The sequence below is a fragment of the Triturus cristatus genome, chromosome 4_1 (assembly GCF_964204655.1).
Source record: "Triturus cristatus chromosome 4_1, aTriCri1.1, whole genome shotgun sequence".
Lineage (NCBI taxonomy): Eukaryota > Metazoa > Chordata > Amphibia > Caudata > Salamandridae > Triturus > Triturus cristatus.
Genome location: NC_140585.1, coordinates 279,413,180 through 279,431,744, shown reverse-complemented (window position 1 = coordinate 279,431,744; position 18,565 = coordinate 279,413,180). Strand labels below are relative to the sequence as shown.

At 49.6% G+C, this 18,565-nt stretch overlaps 1 protein-coding gene across 1 annotated transcript in view; it reads right to left on the bottom strand.

Moving 5' to 3' along the window:
* The window catches only part of TBXAS1 (thromboxane A synthase 1), a 405,845-nt gene that overhangs the window by 342,468 nt on the left and 44,812 nt on the right, over positions 1–18,565 (bottom strand). Inside the window, exon 2 of the mRNA XM_085652048.1 lies at positions 3,179–3,348. Within this exon, the coding sequence (XP_085508174.1) occupies positions 3,179–3,276 (98 nt within the window). The 5' untranslated portion in view covers positions 3,277–3,348. The remainder of the gene's footprint in view (positions 1–3,178; positions 3,349–18,565) is intronic.

The window sequence follows — 18,565 nt, the reverse complement described above, 5'->3', positions numbered from 1 at the left end:
CACTGCCCTTTAAGTGAGTGAGGGATCCTGTACTACCCACTGATCTGGCCCAGCGATAGGGAGACCCCGGAATGACCTGCCAAGCCTGACTAGGAGGGAACTAGTCACCAGCTCACCCCCCCCCCCCCCCAAGGAACAGAACTTTTAAGGGCGCGAGAACCAACTGCGCCACCAAGACTGCAAAGACCTACTTCTGAAACTACTGCTGAAACTACTGCTAGAAGTTACTGCTGAGACTTCCTGCTGAAATTCCTGCTGAAACTTAATCTTGGAACTTTCTCTTCAAAATTCCCTGCTGGACTGCTGGGGGATCAACCAGGTACTAGCGCTGTGACCCCTGCGCTCCCCGACCTTGCCTGGGATCCCCCTAGTCAGTCCTGTGCCAGGCGCTGGTCGCCGAAGTCGCCGCTTAATTTCAGCCCCCCCTGCCTGGGGAATTCGAGGCGCACTCACCGCTGCGGCCCGGGGCCGGGAAACTGCCTCCCTGTCATCACCGGGGCCCGCGGAGAAGCCCGGGGCCCCGCCGCTGCCGTCGCAGCCAAAGAATCGCGATCCCCGGCACCGGGAAGGCCTCGTTGGGCCCAGGCGTCTCGCCGCGGCCGCGTAGGCCTGAGGCCAAGCACTCGCATCACCTGACGGGGGCGGACTGCCAAACGCCGCCCCCGCCGCAGCGCCATTGGTGGATAGGGCCGCGCCCCCGCAGACCGCCCTGCCATTGGCGGCTGCGAGCGCGGACCCCTGCAGCCGCAAGAAGATCCCCAGAACCCCCAGTGAGGCCAGCGGAGCTCCCCGGTCACGTCTGACCCGACCGGGAGCCCCGCGCTTTGTACCCCGTGCCACTCCAGAAGTCCGTGAGGGAGGCCCTCGGCCCGGACATCGCCGGGCGGCCTGGAATCCCGCCGCGAGGTCCCCGCCGGGCAGAAGCACTGAGTAGCGCGAGGCACGTAAGGAGGAGGGAACCCCCCTCCCACCAGAGAACCCGTCGCCAGGGCCGCGTAAGGGCCGAAGACTAAGGTAATCGCCGGGGAGGAGGGCGGGAGGCCCCACGAGGCCCGGAGCACGCCCCTCCCCCGGGGAGATCCCCAGAGAAGTCTCCACCGCCCCACTAAGCTTGCCCGAGACTGTCGGACCCCGGACTGCCTCCCAGGGACAGCGCTGGGTGGGACTGCCTCCCAGGGACAGCGCTGGGTGAGACTGCCCCCCTGTAAAGCACCAGAGGTACCGAGCCACACGAACTGCCTGAGCCAAAGCACCGGTCCATAGCTAGGTGCAGCACTACGTTCTAAGAGCCTGGGTCCTGGGGCTATCACCCTGCTAAGTGCAGTGCCATGTGCAGCCCGCCTGATTCCTAGCGCTATTCATGGGATCTGTGCAGGGCTGGGTCAAATGACATATTTGGAGCGCTTGGGAATTGCTAGTTGCGGCGCTGTGTTTAACCTTGCCCTTTTTCACTGCGTTCAGGTATTGCCAGTTTAAAGTATAATGCCATGATTTTGAACCTGCCCTTTTTATTGTAGTCAGGTGTTGCCAATTTAAAGTATAATGCCATGCTTTTGAATCTGCCGTTTTATTGTAGTCAGATGTTGCCAATTTGAAGGGTAATGAAATGCCTTTGAATGTATAATGGTACTGCCAGTGAGAATCTAATGAATTGCATTTGAACTAGATAAACTTGATTGATTTTTAAGTGAACCTACTGTGTGAGGTCAATTATTGTGTGCGCTTTCTGCTTCAGGGGATGTGTGTGCTGTATGGTTGCTTCACACGTAAGCCTTCGGGTGCCCAACCGCTCGAGTCACGCTACGCCCTTAGGGCCCGGTGACCCCAGGTCCTACAACAGTAATGGAGTGTTAGAATGGTTTTAAAATGTCAAACAATAGTGAGATTGGATGCATTTTGTAGATATCAGGTCTGGGTACTACAAGCATGCTGTACTTTTTTCAGTTAACATAAACAGTAACAGGGAAGTGTCCCGACGTAAGATGGAGGAAGTAGCTATTCAGTCATGCATTCATTCATCCCTACAGACTTTACTTGGAAGCTGCAATGAGGTATTCAGTGCTCTGGCCCTTCATTCAAGAGCGAAGAGGCAGGAGTCTTGGACGCAGCAACATAGCTGGTAAAGAATTTCAAATCTGATGGTCTTGACTACTTGGAGTCAGTGAAGGAAGGTACACGCTCCGGATGATTCTTAATCAGACATGTTACGGGCACAGACAAGTCACACAGCAAGGTTTTGAAGCCGCTGAAATTTGTCGCTAAGAGTGGCAATTGAGAACCAGACAGATGGTATCAAAATAGTTTGTAGAGTGTAGATGACACAAAGGCTCTTGCTATGGTTCGATTGTGGTTGAGGGAAATAAAAAGGAAGAAAGAAGACATTGAGAGAGACCGCCAAGTTGAGTTGGGTCGATAGAATAGATGTGTGATGGGGTCCATTCCCCTCATCATCCCTCACGAGCTGAATCTTGGTCTCATCCAAAGTTAGGTTTAAATAAATTGCTTAAGGAAATTTTTCTGCATCAGGAATTAATAAAAAAAATAAGACACTTACCGAAGAGAACCAAAGTCAAATTAGTACTGCAATCCAGGCGTACCAATTGTTTATCAATCGACTGTGCAAAGTGGTATGAAAAGCTTCAGTGAAGTCTAAATACATCACATGCACAGTCCATAGCTGTCAAGTTTCGCAGGTCCACGTGTGACTAGTTAGTCCAGTCCTGTTTTTTTACTCTTAGAATTGTGGGACTTGTAGTCTTGCATGTATATGGGGATTAATAAGACTACAATACCTAGAATTCTTATGAAAAAACAGGACTGGACGAGGTAGTCACACAAAGACCTGGAAAACTTGGCAGGTTTGACAGTCAGTTTGTCTGGTCGCCTTGTAAAATAACAAAGTTGGTTCAAACATGCACAAGGCACTATGGCTGCCGGTAGACATCCCTTAAAGCACTCTGTTAATCCTGGGAGAGGGGAAGGGTTGGGAGTAGGGGCCAAATCTCATTTACTCTCTGCTGTAGGTGCCTAGACGTCCACTACCTTAGAGCAGGCCCTGCCTGGAGAGATGCAAGCGCATGGCAAAGTCCAGCCGAGCAAACAGGTTGTGCACACAATACATTCCAGGGTTCGATAAAACTCCACTTGTGAATAATAAATGTTTGCCTGCTCCACTCACCAGTACAGGAGCACCAGGGCGATGGCCAGCAGGGTCACGGTGATGACGGCTCCGCCCACTTCCAGAGGGGGGCTCTGCAGGGGGCTCCCGGGCTCCATGTTGCTGTGCTGGGTGGCAGGGTCCTTCCCTTGCACGACCTCGGGCCCGCGTCCAGTGACAGGAACCGAGACCTGCGAGGAGAAGAGAGGAAGGCACGGCTGAGCCCAGGCATTGCCAGCAAGCTTATCTCACAGAGCGTTTGTAACCACCTCCAGCCAGTCACGTCTCTTTCTGCAGGGGGGGGGGGGGGGGCTCTCGGTCCTCCACGTCTGAGGTATGAAACAGCAGCTTTTGTGACTACGAGGGCTATAAATATTTACAGGGAAGCAAAAGCCTGAGGGCTCTGTCACGGAGAGGACCCCCCCAGACGGAGTACACAAGTCAAGGCTGTAAATAAAGGATGTTATTTAAACAATAAAGTGCTCTTTACAATACAAGAGCCCTTATGCACGTTACAGGGACTTTCTAGATCAAACTCAAGAATGAGGCCGAAGCTACGATAACTGAAGAATAAAATGCAAAATAAAATGGCAGAGACATATTGGAAAAGCTGAAGGCAACTTGACTATCAATGCGATGAGGTAGAGGCGCACTTGAGGCCACACATGATAGCACGTGCACATGCCACGCAGGGGTCCTCCACCCCAAACGGCACTGCCGCCAGCACGCGACCACCTGCGTCACCTCGAAGGCATCGCAGCCGGCGCAGGCGCGGAGGCAGGGAGCTCACCTGGACCGGTCTATAGCAGGGGGACCTGTGGCTAACGGGCCGGAAGTAGGCAGCACTGTGAGGCAAAGGCAGGCAGGACAAGAGGGTGGGAATGCGGGTATTCAGCAGTATGTCTCTTGGGAAAGTTCTAGAAGGCTCTGGCCTGCACTGAGCGAGGCATATGTGTCTAATCACTCCGCAGGGGTGGCTCCTCCGTGTGGGCGGAGGAGCATTGCCACTGCTTTCTCGCAGTGCGAGAAGCAAAAACATAAAATGGTAATATGAATACCATTTTATGCTTCTGCTTCTCCTTCTCGCACTGCGAGAAAGAAGAAGGCAGGTTTTGGTTGGGGGCGGGCGGTAGGGCGTTCCTGCTCCAGGCAGGGGCAGGACTGGCTTGCCCACTGTTGTGGGCGCTGACTGTTTGAGGGCTGACCAAACCAGTCAGGCACACTCTGCATTTTCTCTTTGTAGGCATGCAGCCTACATCGAGAAAATGGCCTCCCCATAGACGCCTGTGGGGTCAGCGTCCCAGCCAATCACAACGCTGCCATTGTCAGCGTTGGGATTGGCTTAGGGGAGGAGAGGGAGGCTGCCTGCTTCCTGTAAGGTGCAGAGAGAGGAGATGCGACGCAAGACCGTCTGTCCTTGTGCTAGGCCTAGAGAATATAAATATCTATCGTAAAAAAATTGTAAAACTAAAAAAATTCCAGTCCAGTATCTCATGGCCAAAATTCAAATCATGGACCCAGACTTCACTGGTTCACCGACTATGGCAGAAGGGTGCAGAGGAGGAAACTTCATGGGCATCTGTGGAACTGAGGAGCTGGGGGTAACATGCCCATTACAAGCCGTATTAATGTGATGCACTACAAGCCATGGTAATATGTTGGGCGTGGACAGAATCACTAAAGCTACAGAATGTGAGACTATCCCTGGACCTAGTGCCTTGTTCCCTCCTTAGCTTGCTTCCACAGTAAGGAACTCACAAGTATGGTGCTTGTCACTGCACTCTAACTTTTACATTGCCTATATATACGCCAGCCCTCCGCCACCCACATCACACCAGAGGAAATAAGCACAATGCATTAAATCCTTATCTGCGCACATAAATGGTGGTTACGTTATGTTATGTTAGTCGCACTTGTAGAGCGCACGGTTAACCTGGGGTGTCCTGGCGCGAAGTACTGGTTACCGGGGAAACTAGAGTGTATGCTACTGGGAGAAGAGCCATGTTTTCAAACCCTATCTGAAGGAAAGGAGATCCTAAGATGAAAAGGAAGCTCGTTCCATGCTCTAGAGGGACAGGTATTAAAACTCCTGCCTCCCCAATTGACTTTTTTAAATGCGGGGACTTGCAGTTGTTTGGCACCAGTGGAGCGTAGCATTCTTCCAGGGACATACCATTGGAATTTGCGCCTAAGAAACTCAGGATCAGCTCCATTAATGGCCTTAAAAACGGTACATAGTGCCTTAAAGCGTGTTCTTTGTTTGACCGGGAGCCAATGCAATTTATTAAGTTACTCTTTTATGGAAGCAGATTTCGGCGTTCCTGACAGCAGTCTGGCAGCTGCGTTTTGGGCTAGTTGGAGCCGATTGATATGTTGCTTTTGGGCATTACGATATAGGCCATTACAGTAGTCCAGACGCGACATTATGAGGGCCGTTACCACTGTCTTAAGACTGCTTTCGGTAAAAAAAAACGTAATTTTTCTTATGATCCTTAGGACCAGAACGCAGGCTGAGATCACCATACTTATTTGGTCGCCCATGGTGAGTTTATTCTCCACCAATACCCCAAGGTTTTTGGCTTTCCTTGTGGGTATAGGACAAGAACCAAGGTCGTCCATTCAGGTGTCCACACACAAGGATTATTCCCAAACTTGATTACCTCGGTCTTGCTGGAGTTCAGTTTTAAACAATTAGAAGACATCCAGCCCGAGATAGTACTCATACAGTCATGGAAACGCTCCCCTGGTTCCTTTTCCCCTCCCTCAGTCAATGACAACACTATTTGCATGTCGTCAGCGTAGGAGGTGAGTTGGAAGCCAAAGGACCTAATGACTCCTGCCAGGGGTGCCACATATATATTAAAGAGCGTTGGGCTGTGTGTTGAGCCCTGTGGCACCCCACATGGAAGTGAAAAAGGTTTGGACGTATTACCATCCAGGTCCACGGTTTGCGACCTATCAGACAGAAATGATTGTAGGAGCTTCCATGCTTGACCTTCAACTCCAATGTCAGACAGCCGGTCCATCAACACTTTGTGATGAACCATGTCAATGGCCGCCGACAGATCCAGCATAATCAGTATGGCATTGCCTCCCTTGTCTACGGCCTCACTAATCTCCTCCGTGGATTTCAACAAGGCCAGCTCAGTGCTGTAGTGTGTTTTGAACCCATATTGAGATGGGTCCAGAGAGTTGTTAGACTGAGGAAATGCACTGAGTTGGATGTTCATTGCGTTCTCCAAACTTTTGGCAGGGAATGGGAGCCGTGAGATCGGCCTGTAGTTATTGGGATCTTGGGGGTCCAGAGTCTGTTTCTTCAGCAGGGGAAGAACAGAGGCTTTCTTACAAATTTTGGGAAATATGCCTGAAACAAAAACGGCATTCAGCAGGGGCGTCAGTGCCGGTCCAATCACCTCTGGAATTTGTTTAATACCCCCGCACAGGGCACGGATCATTGGGGGCTCCGGAGCGGATCGAATTCAGAACATTAATAGTTTCTGATATCTCCAGGTGTGTGAATTGGTCAAGTATCAGAGGAGGGCCAGGACTGTCCAGTCCCTTCAAATGAGAGCATATCTGTGCCTTATTGTTGGCTTGGGTGAAAGAAGAAAAGATGATTTCTACTTTCTGTTTAAAGAAATCGGCAATTTTATTGCAGAATTCTGGGTTGCCCTGTCTTTTAAGAGCATTAGAAGTAGACAGCTTTTTAATGGTTTTAAAAAGTTCCTTTGCGTTAGATTTGGCTGACGTTATTTGTATTGTAAAAAACTTTTTCTTGCTTCTAGTAGAGACTGCTTATAAGTGGTGATGCAGTGTTTATATCTTTCCTTGTCCGCATGTGCTTACCTTTTACGCCATACCCACACTAATTGCTTACAGGCCAGTTTTATGGCTCTAAGCTCATCCGAGTACCAGGGAGCGGACAGTAGAGCTTGTTTAGGAGTACACTTTTTTTCAGGGGCTAGGTGGTTACAGGTTGTGCCTAACCATTGATTATAGGCTGCAGTGGCCTCTTCCACTCCCAGCGGAGGAGGGCACATTGAGCTCCTCAGGGAATTTTCAAATTTCTTAATGTCCAGTCTTCCCCAAGCCCTAGCTACAATCTCCTGGGTAGGTTTCATACTGGCTGAGTGTCCCCCATAGCTGTTCAATTCAAATTGAATGGCACAGTGGTCAGACCACGAAAGTGGGAGAACTGAGGTGCAAGCTAAGTCACAGTTATTGGAGTACATCCCATCCAGAGTGTGTCCTTTTTCGTGAGTCGGGGTCATCACCAACTGCTTGAGATTTCCAGCCCCCATAATTTGCTCCAGCCGATTTGTATCTGCATCCAAGGGGTTTTCCAGATAAAAGTTAAAATCACCTAATACCGTATAAGACTCTAGGCATAACCCTTCCTCCAGCAAGGTACCTATTGTATCCAAAAACCCACTTTTTGGTCCAGGTGGGCGATAGAGTAATATACCTTTGAAGGTTTTGTAGTATGCTGAGTGAATATTAAAAGCTAATGCCTCACAAGACATGTTGGAGGCAGTGAAAAAGTTGGGTTCTACTGAATCATGGTAGATGACTGCCAGCCCTCCCCCTTTTTTTAGGCCTATCCACTGTGTAGCAATGAAAACCTGGGGGAGTTGCCTTCACTAGGTCCGGTCCAGATGCATGATCTGTCCATGATTCCGTAATGAAGGCCAGCTTTACAAGTATAATGCGATCTGGGGCGGCTCCTGCTCAGTTCACTACATTCACACCATGACACCACTAGGTGAAATAGTTGAGGCTGGCAGGACACCGAGGCCATGATACTCCACTGTAATGATATCGACACTCAGTGGAATGCGACTATAATGCTGAAAGGACACAGAACAATACTGCCTCTGGGGAGGATGCTAGATCTGTAGACTACAGGGGTCCTAAAGGCACTCATCTTCACACATTAACCCTAGTGTTCACTATGGGAGGGAACAAGAGGCTGTGGGGTGTTCAGGGTGAGCTGGCCTCCAAGTAATACAGATATACACACACCAAGAAGCTACCCTGAATAAGTGTCTGATTCTAAGAAGAAGAACTAAGGCGCACTACGCCTTCTTCTGTGTGGTGTTGGGCATATCAAAAAAATGGAAGGACTGTCCTCACACACCACCAGGTGTCATGCTTCATCATCGGCAGTCCTCGCTCTCTAAAAACCGCATTTGATAGAGAGCGGGCCTTCATCTGGAGACAGGGGGGCACTTCTACAACTAAGTTGGGGCCTGCTGCAAACTCCACATGTAATTTTATTTAAATGGGGTTTGCTTAATATTACAAGTTAGGGTGCAGGCACATGGGTTTAGTACCCCATCCCCATCAGTATAGTATCGTCAACATGTTTCTGCCGTCGTGGCCAGGAGGGTCCATGGCATTCATCAGGACGTGAAAACTGGCTCCTATCTAGTCTCTATCAGACTAAGATAAATCCACTTTAGTAGGTTGACCTTTGTCACACTCTACTATGAGACGTGGTAACCCCAGGTTAGGGGTTAGGGGTTGGGATGTCCCATGGGAAGGGAGGAAATGAGTAACCCCTGTAACACTTGCCTCAAGGTGCGTCCCTCGTGGTACTCCTACAATCTGTCCTTGCCTCTTCTCCATGTCCCCACCCTAACTTTTAATATTAAGCAAACCCCATTTAAATAAAATTACATGTGGAGTTTGCATTACATTTTTAAATCACTCACTCACCTTCTTGCAAGGGCCCCCACTTAGTTGCAGAAGTGCCTCTCTGTCTCCAGGTGAAGGCCCACTCTCTATCAAACGCAGTTTTTAGAGAGCGAGGACTGCCGATGATGAAGCATGACACCTGGTGGTGTGTGAGGACACTCCTGCCATTTTTTTTATATGTCCAACACCACACAGAAGGAGACGTAGTACGCCTTAGTTCTTCTTGTTAGAATCAGACACTTATTCAGGGTAGCTTCTTGGTGTGTATGCCTTAAAGGCACTGACTGAAGATGGAAGTACTGATCTTTGGCAACAGCAGCAGCATATGGAACAACTCCTTGTGACCATCAGACCTAGGACCCTCACTCACTCACTCCAACCACACCAGAAACCCCGGAATCATCATTGGCAACAAGCTCACCGTGAAATCACAGATCAACGCCATTTCTTCACTTTGTGCATGCTATGTAAGATCTTCAAGAGGCTACCCATACACACGAGATGTACCGTGACACAAGCCCTCATCACCAGCCGACTGGACTATGACAATGCCCTCTATGTAGGAATAGACGCACACCTCTACAGAGACTTCAGACCATACAGAACGCTGCGGCCAGACTCCTCCTCGGCCTTCCCCTCCGGATCATCACATCGCTTCCGGAATTCTGAATGGCCCTCAAGACCAGTCTGAAAGATCAACTGAAAGATGGCCAGTTAACCTTTGTGAAGGGCCTTCCACTACGTGTTAATACATGTTGCCATGTTTTTTGTAACTTTTGATCCATTTGAGCTAGAAATACTATTCTGTTAAAACCTGCAGATTATGCAGGAGATGACGAATTATGTGGCAAATGTGGCATATTCATAATTATCTGAAAAAGCAGAGGCCTCAGAATCATAGAATTCCAGTGGCCCTGGGTAACGAGCGGGTTCTCATGACGCCCACTCTGCTGGGTGTCAAGACAGTAGCTGTGCTGGAACAGAGTGGATGACTGCCACAAAAGCCCGAGAGAAGTAGCACAGGGTGAGGCGAAATGGTAAAGTCAGCTAGCAAAATATGAAACCAGCAAGAATGTGAAAGGTAATTCAGATTAGAGAATCTCAGCTACAAACGATGGAGTTGCACCTATAAATAATACCCAACTGAAGATATTACATAGCTTACTGAATAATGGGATGGGGTAGTGGCAGTTTGCCCCACAGCCAACCATCGATAGGATCATTTACTTCAATTGAACCCTAATGAAAATATATGAATGTTGTTCTTCATTTGCTGGGTAGATCAACATTGGCCTGATGCTGGCTCACACTTGATTGCAGGGGGTGCTGAAGTAGCAGTACAAGCCAAATGCCTTCCAGCAGTGCTTGATTCGTAATATAATATATGCCAAGGCGTCGTCAGGTTGCCACTGCAGCTTTAACCACGCATTGCCCCTGCCAGCTCTGCCATTGACAATACCTACACAACTATTAACCCTAACACTCATATAAGTGTGCTAATTTAGACTAGATCAGGCCCTCAAAACTATAATAATGGCTTGGGCAGCAGGAATTAATCATTTTAATGTATGTTGAATTAATAAACAGCTGTTCTGCTCGTCTCTAAATTACATATACAGCGCCACCATGTGGCAGACTGTCATGTTCACAATTAAGTGCCGGGGGCGAGCACCGCAAATCACTGGCTCAAATTAAGCACTGCCTTCCAGCAAAGTCTATTAAAAGTGTGTAGGGGAGCACTGCTGTAGGGGTGTGACAGTACAGGTGATATCACTTATGCCAACCCCCAGAGCGGGCACCGATAACGCAGTGCATGTCGAACTGTTACCTCAAACAATTTAACAGCCAGCATTGGGTAGCATTCTCCGTGGCAGTGCTGTGGATGGAAGAGCTATGGTTCTGATGTGCGTGAGGACCAGAGTAGTGCTCTAACATGTTCTGTCACTGTGCCTGTGCATGGATTTGATGTGAAACCGATTGAGATATAGCACGTGCAAAGATCAGATCCCAGGGTATGAAGGGATGGTAAATGAGGGAGTGCAGCGTGGTCTACGAGGGAAGTGTTATGGTGCTGTGAGGGCGTGGCAGAGAAAGTGCTGACTGTCTCAGCAAGCACGTAGCTTCACATATGCATGGGTGCAATAGAAAGGGCGACAAATGACAGGGTTGTACATGCACACAGATTCCTACCAGTTTTGGGATGGTCCGAATCATACAGCTTAAGTACCCTGCATGGGCATCAGAAGTGCCGAGAGGTGAAGGGTGCTCTCCTCCTATCTTGCATCAAGTGTAGTATATGCCCTGGAGTCAGCGAAGGAGCTGCAATTAAGCAACCTATAGGAAGAGGTATTATAGAACCAGCCAGAGTATATGCTCTGATGGGCACACAGTGGACCTCTATGTAATTCCAGGAGTATCTTCTGGGTGCATGAATGGCTGCCAATCAATAGCTATAGTAAAATAATTCAATTAAAAAAAATGGAGGACCCTCCGTGAACAGACCAAAACCAGGCTCATCAATTTGTTTTCTAGAACAATCAAAGTCCTGAATTTTGTGTTCCCGTCTTCACACTTATTCTCCAGTGGCAACTTGTTGTGGTGACTCACGCCACCACTGACAGTGGCCAGTCTTGCAACTTACCAGTTCTAAATGTTGTCTGCCTTTCTGTCCATCCCTAGAGCCAAATGTCCAAAGCGTTCAGTGAGAAAGAGGGGTGATGGTTACAGCTAGTGAATTCGGATGAATTTTCTTCCAAAATGTTGATGTTTTCAATCAAATCTTGGAAAATACAGAGACTGGCTTGCAATTTCTGCAGGCATTTGTCTCACTAGAGGCTGCTCTCTTCGAGCCTACCTCCTAGCCCTAGAGTATTTTGAGCACGTAAGTTCACCTTCGATCTACAAAATTCCCAGGACTCACACACGGAATCAGCGCTGACAGATTTGTGAATGAGGAAATTCTACTAGTGTGGTAGAATTTTTACATTTTCAAATTCCGTTGTAGGGGTAGGTCTGTGAGCCGTTTTTGGATGGGCCCACCTATACAAGTTGGTGGACACCCACAAACTCAATGAGCATTCATCACCAGTTTGTAAGTATGGCAGGCGTAAAAACACATGCACGTTCACTCCTGTGGAGGGAAGAAGTTTGTGTGTTTGTTTCCACAGTGGGAATGGGAGGCGAAACCCATACACTGAAGGGAGGAGGGGGCAGTGGAAGGGGTTCCCCCACAGATAAATATACTTTCCCCAAGGACCAACAAAAAACAAGCATTTGAAATGCCAATCCTTTTGACATTCCTATATTGAAAAGGTGCTGGCCTGCTTCAGTGAGACGCAGAAGGGGTACCACGTGGGTAATTACAGCGAGTGCTTATTCTCCCTAGACAAAGAATGTTGCACAGCATCTGGACATGTTGTCCCACTTCGGCCTCTGTAAAGAGGCTGAGGCTACCACCAGTTGTCCGGCAGTAGTTTTTCGTATTAGAGAGGCTTCTGCTCCACATGCTTTTCCCTTCCTGTATGTTGGTTGAACTAATTGAATGCATTGAATCGTCAAAACCACAAAGACTGCGCCTACACAGGGGAGGTGCAGCGTGCAGTGGAGCCATGCAAGGCGCAAGGGTTGAAGTGCAAGGCGGTGGGGTAAAGCATGCACAGGGAGCGGGGCACCAAAGTTTCTCTTGCACATAGAACAGGCACAACAAACATCAAAGTGTGTGCCCCACACACTTAGAACAAGTCAGCAGCACAAGGTGCAAGGGTTGAAGTGCCAGGAGGTGGGGTAAAGAGTGCACAGGGAGTGGGGCACCAAAGTTTCTCTTGCACATAGAACAGGTACAACAAACATCAAAGTGTGTGCCCCACACACTTAGAAGAAGTCAGCAGCACAAGGTGCAAGGGTTGAAGTGCCAGGAGGTGGGGTTAAGAGTGCACAGGGAGTGGGGCACCAAAGTTTCTCTTGCACATAGAACAGGTACAACAAACATCAAAGTGTGTGCCCCACACACTTAGAAGAAGTCAGCAGCACAAGGTGCAAGGGTTGAAGTGCCAGGAGGTGGGGTAAAGAGTGCACAGGGAGTGGGGCACCAAAGTTTCTCTTGCACATAGAACAGGTACAACAAACATCAAAGTGTGTGCCCCACACACTTAGAACAAGTCAGCAGCACAAGGTGCAAGGGTTGAAGTGCCAGGAGGTGGGGTAAAGAGTGCACAGGGAGTGGGGCACCAAAGTTTCTCTTGCACATAGAACAGGTACAACAAACATCAAAGTGTGTGCCCCACACACTTAGAACAAGTCAGCAGCACAAGGTGCAAGGGTTGAAGTGCCAGGAGGTGGGGTTAAGAGTGCACAGGGAGTGGGGCACCAAAGTTTCTCTTGCACATAGAACAGGCACAACAAACATCAAAGTGTGTGCCCCACACACTTAGAACAAGTCAGCAGCACAAGGTGCAAGGGTTGAAGTGCCAGGGGGCGGGGCACCAACGTTTCTCTTTCCGGGTATAACAAGCAGGAAAGTCTGTTCCCCACACATATAGAATACGTCAGCAGCACAAGGCTCTCCAGTCAGACTGGTGAGAGCTCAGAAAGCAACAGTGCAGGTTTCACACACAGAGAAGGGGTGCCGTGGTGGCAAGCATTGTCACACACTTCAAATGTGTAGCGCCTGAGACTCAATGAGTAAACAAAGAGAACAGCTACCACAAAGGCATCAGAAGTGTACGTCTGCAGCACACAAACAAAACATGTACCACATGGTCAGGGCCGGCTTTAGCGCTGGTGGCGCCCAGTGCGACAATCATTTTTGGCATCCACCCATGACCTCCTCCTCGGATTCTCTCATGACCACTGGCTAAATGTGCCCCTCATCTCTCCAATCATGTTAGTTCTAAACACAGCTCAGCCCTCCCCCTCCCACCCTGCCTTAGGTCAGCGCCCCCTCCACAGGTCAGCACCCAGTGCAGCAGCACCGGTCGCATTGCCCTAAAGCCGGCCCTGCACATGGTATCAGTAAGGCAAGCTTCATACAGAAACAAGTACCACATGGCACCAGCAGTGCAAGCTTCAGCCTCACACAAACAACAAGTATAGTGCAAGTATCAGCAGCACAAGCTTCCCATTAACAAGCATTTACAATGCAATGGTCTCGGCATTGTTAAAGTTAGAGCTATTGGCATTGCTCATGACATTATTTTTGTTTATGTTTTTGTTTTTAAAACATTTAAAGAAACTGCATTGTTATTTACAATGTCAATAGCTTAATCTCTCTCAAATGCGAGACCTATTGCATTTGCACCCACACAGAGCCACACACACAAAGCCACCCACACACACAGAGCCACCCACACACACAGAGCCACCTACACAGAGCTATTCACATAGAGCAACCCACACACAAATAGAGCCACCCACACAGAGCCACCTACACACACACTGTTACCCACACACAGACAGAGCCACCCACGCATAGAGCCACCCACACAGAGGCACACACATTCACACACACACACATAGAGCCTCCCACACACACACACAGAGCCACCCACACTTACAGAGCCACACACACAAAGCCACACACACAAAGCCACACACACAAAGCCACACACACACACACAGAGCCACATACAGAACCACAGAGCCACATACAGAACCACACACACATACAGAACCACACACACATACAGAACCACACACACACACAGAACTACACCCACACACACACATCTAGACACATACACATTGATCTTGGGAGCCAAAGCAGAAGTGGCACCGTTGTTTCTAGATCTTTGCATTTATCACTAAAAATTAAGCATTTAAAAGTCTGTGTTCAGGAGGTGATGAAGCTATGTAGTCATAATGATTATAGACTTTTTAAAAGTTCACCCTCCAGAAAATTCGTGCACCGGTCTCTGCGGGCATTCGTCGGGGAACTCACCATGGTTGTTGTTTGTACTGGCCCTGCTCCTGCATGGTTATTTCAGAGGAGACTGAATCGCATACGTCTTGAAAAGTGCTCTCGCTGCAACATCACTTCATTCCAAAGGCATGGCATAGTCACACGATCTCGTGTACTCCCAAACGCAGTGAAGTGGTCACCATATGCACACACCGTGGTAACCATGGCGACCGCGTCCATTCGCGCAGGGTGTGTGGGGGGAGACAGGGGGAGCCCCACAGATGTGATTGTAAAGCCCTGAAAACCCTTGTGTGTGGGGAGGGGTCAGGGGGGGTTGCATGAAACTGAAGGGAGCAGGGTCACTTTGATCTTGCTTGTTTCCGTATTAATAGAGAAGTTTTACATTGGCGGGAACAAAGGCGCAGTGTTAACTCTATGATTACACATTAGTCGGCATTAAGTCTATGTCATTGATTGTGGTGGGGAAGGGGCTAGCTCTATTCTGAGTGGTCTGGCAGTCCGCTAGCCTTGCTGTGCATCCCCGTGGCAGAGAGTGACGTCAGTAAAGATTTCCATCACAAGGAGTCGTCATTCATGTTAAACTTGAGCGACGGGTTCCATAGGAGCAGATACAACCTCACTGCATCAAGTGCCCCGTGGGCTTGTAAAACTAGGTGCAGCTGTAGGACACAGGCATAGGGTTGCATGGGGTGTAGAGCGTCTGTGTCCCATTCAGGGGTGTCTGGTTGCACTTAGGAGGCAGCGAAGAGCTGTAGGAAAACTTTAAACCCACGGGGTGACCGGTTTTGAGGGGCCATGCCTATTGTTGCTTTGACAGCCCTCGCCTCGCCTCCCCTCTGGCGGATACTGGTATGCTGTGGTTAGCTGGGGCGGGTCTTTGGAGGGGGGTGGTTCCTGGATTTCCTTCAGCCATGGTAACCCCCGGGAATGCGGCAGTGACGGCCCGCCCGTGCTCTGGGCGGAGGGGGCTGAGGTCATCCAATGTGCGCTCTGCACGGGTGGGCGTGGGCCCCCTGTGTCCACATTCAACGGAATAAAGGTTTTATGACTGAAAGGAGAGGATTGTGTTCCTGTAGTAAAGGGAGGGGCGCCTGGCCGTGTTCCAGGCCTCTCCAGACACAACTTTCCTCGTGAACGGCCGCAGCCGAGCGGTGACTTCGCGCGGAGCGAGCCCGGTCCCTGGGGACGGAGAGGAGGAAGTAAAGGGGGAGTGTAGGGGCCGCCACAAGTGTCACCAGACAGCTAGACCTTAACGTTGTGCGCAGGCAGCCTGGGGAAGCTCGAAGCAGGGAAATCCACAGCAATAAGTTTCCTTGCTTTGGCCGAGGCCGCAGGGCACTTCAGGCCAGAGACGGGGTGGCAAGGGCGAGTGAGGTCCTGGCGAAGGCGCAGAGACCCGGAGGAAGTGCGGAAGCGAACGAGGGGTTGGAAGCGGGCGAGGTGAGGGCCAGGAACACCACCGCCTTTCTCCGAGGCAGAGCAGAAATGCCTCGGAGAAAGGCAGCGGCATTTTCGGATTCGGGGGCGTGTTTGTCTTTTCTCTCCTCCAGCCCTTGGCTGGAGGAGAGAATGAGACTTCTTGCAAAAAACACGCCCCCGATCCGAAAAGGACGGGGCCTAATCGGAATGACTGACCTCTTCTCCAATGGCTGGCCAGCATTCAAGAGGCCAGCCAATGGAGAACAGGGGAGAAGAGGGGCGGGTTCAGGCCCCTCTTCTCCAAGTCATTAAATCTCGGAGCTAGACTGCGCAAGCGCAGCCTTCGCAGCCGAGACCTAAAAACACAGAAAGCAAGTACCACCTGAGACGGAGAATAAACGCTTTCCCTGTCCATTTAGAAGAAGCACAAACTGGGCTGTCAGTCTAATATTCCATTGCACACAAATGAATATACAGCCACACACACAGAACAAATACACCATGTCCACCATCAGGGCAAGTTTCACTTACACACACACACACACAGAGGCTAGTTACACTACGAGCATCAGCAATTCAATCTTCCATCATGGTTATAGAAGTGGTTCTCGATATCAGCAACTGTGCATGCCCCCCACACGCACAGCAACCAGCTAAGATTGACACATGCACAAAATATGTACCACAGGGCATCAGAAGCAAAAGGTTGCCTGGGACATGCAGACTGGTTGTTAACATGGCTTTAGAAGCGCAAGGCTCCCTCGCCCACTCAGAGCTGGTACCTATGGTAATCTGCATTGTAAGCTTTACCTACACTTGCAGGGAATGGGTATAGCATGTACAACAGCAATGCAACTGTACCCACCCACACACAAAAAGAGGCAGAGCAGGCAGCAGTAGGTAAGCATCCCTATCAGACCTTGATCGACTTGCTAGAGAGGCAGACATGGGCTACTGGACCCCAGCATTGTTGATAAGGGTCTGCCCTACTACGCAAACTGGTCCAAGGGCATACGTTTCACGCTTAACTTGCACGGTAGCGAAGGTGATTACGGGGCAGTCAAAGGCTTCTTCGGGAGGTAGTATGGAGAAGAAGAGCTCAGAACTCAACAGTCAACCAACAGACACAGTGAATTATACAGCCAACTGCTCATCGAATGAATAAAAGTACTTTAATCAGAGAGCGCAATGTAATACTACCCCGCACAATTAGAGTAATGAGACAACGGGTTGAAATCCTGTTGGCTACACTCCTCCATACCCTCGCGCCTGCACACAGAGTTACCCTGTAATAGCTGTCTTCTAAACTGGGATATAGTGCAGATTAGACATAGGTGCTGGTCAGTCAAACACTCCCAAAGCATATCTGCGCCCGTCATTCCAGTTGGCTTTTCATTTTTTGGTAGTTAGCAGTTAAAAGTCTTACTGTGTTTTGTACACCTCAGTCTGCTACTCAGTCTCTCGTTCTCTCACAGTTCGCACGCTCCACGGTACCATGCGTCTTGGCGTTGCACGCTGGGCAGCTGCAGGATGAATGCGTACAGGGCTGCTTCGGCAGCTTCTGAGCTGTTGGGGCCGAGGTGGCGGCCTCTTTTGGAACTTGATGGGTTTGATGATTTCAGCATTGAAGCCCTTGCAGCAGCTTGTGTTTTCTAGAGTGGAGGCCTCCCCAAGGTAAACTGAAGATTGGACCAGGCTGGTGTTACCGCTGGTGGCACCTGGTGCCCCAATCTTTTTTGGCGCCCCTCCCCATATGACCTCCTCGTCTGATTCCCTCCCGACCACCCAGGCAGAAGTGCCCCTCATCGCTCCATAGCCCCCTCTCTCAAATACATTTCATTCATTTTAAAGCGCTGGTAAAGGCTGGCTTTACTATTCCACTCAGCTGTCCACATAAAATGCAGATCTGTTCTTTGCAGCAGGAATATTAATTCTCTGCGCTACTTTATGGCGAGTCAAAACTGCCACTAGACAAAACTCCCATCTCTCTAGCAGGAACATTAATCACAAGACTTATCTTGACATGCTTATTGCTGCCTGAAAGCTGTACCACAAGGAACTCAGCAGCAGGTGCTTTTAATTCCTATATTATTGCTAAACATTGCACCCCTCCTGAGGTCAGTGTCCCCCCTCCCCTTCCAGGTCAGCACCCAGTGCAGCCGCACCACCCTAAAGCCAGCCCTGGATGGGATGCTAGTACAGGAGATGCAGCCCCCGGTCCAATCTTGTAGATGACTTTGGCAGTTGAAGACTCTGAGCCAATCAGGGTACCCACCTTTGGCGTTAATAGAGCATTCGGACTTCGACATCGGCAGCGCCAGTCTCTCAGTCACAAATGACTGCCAATCGCACTGGATACTTGATTCTTGAAGAAG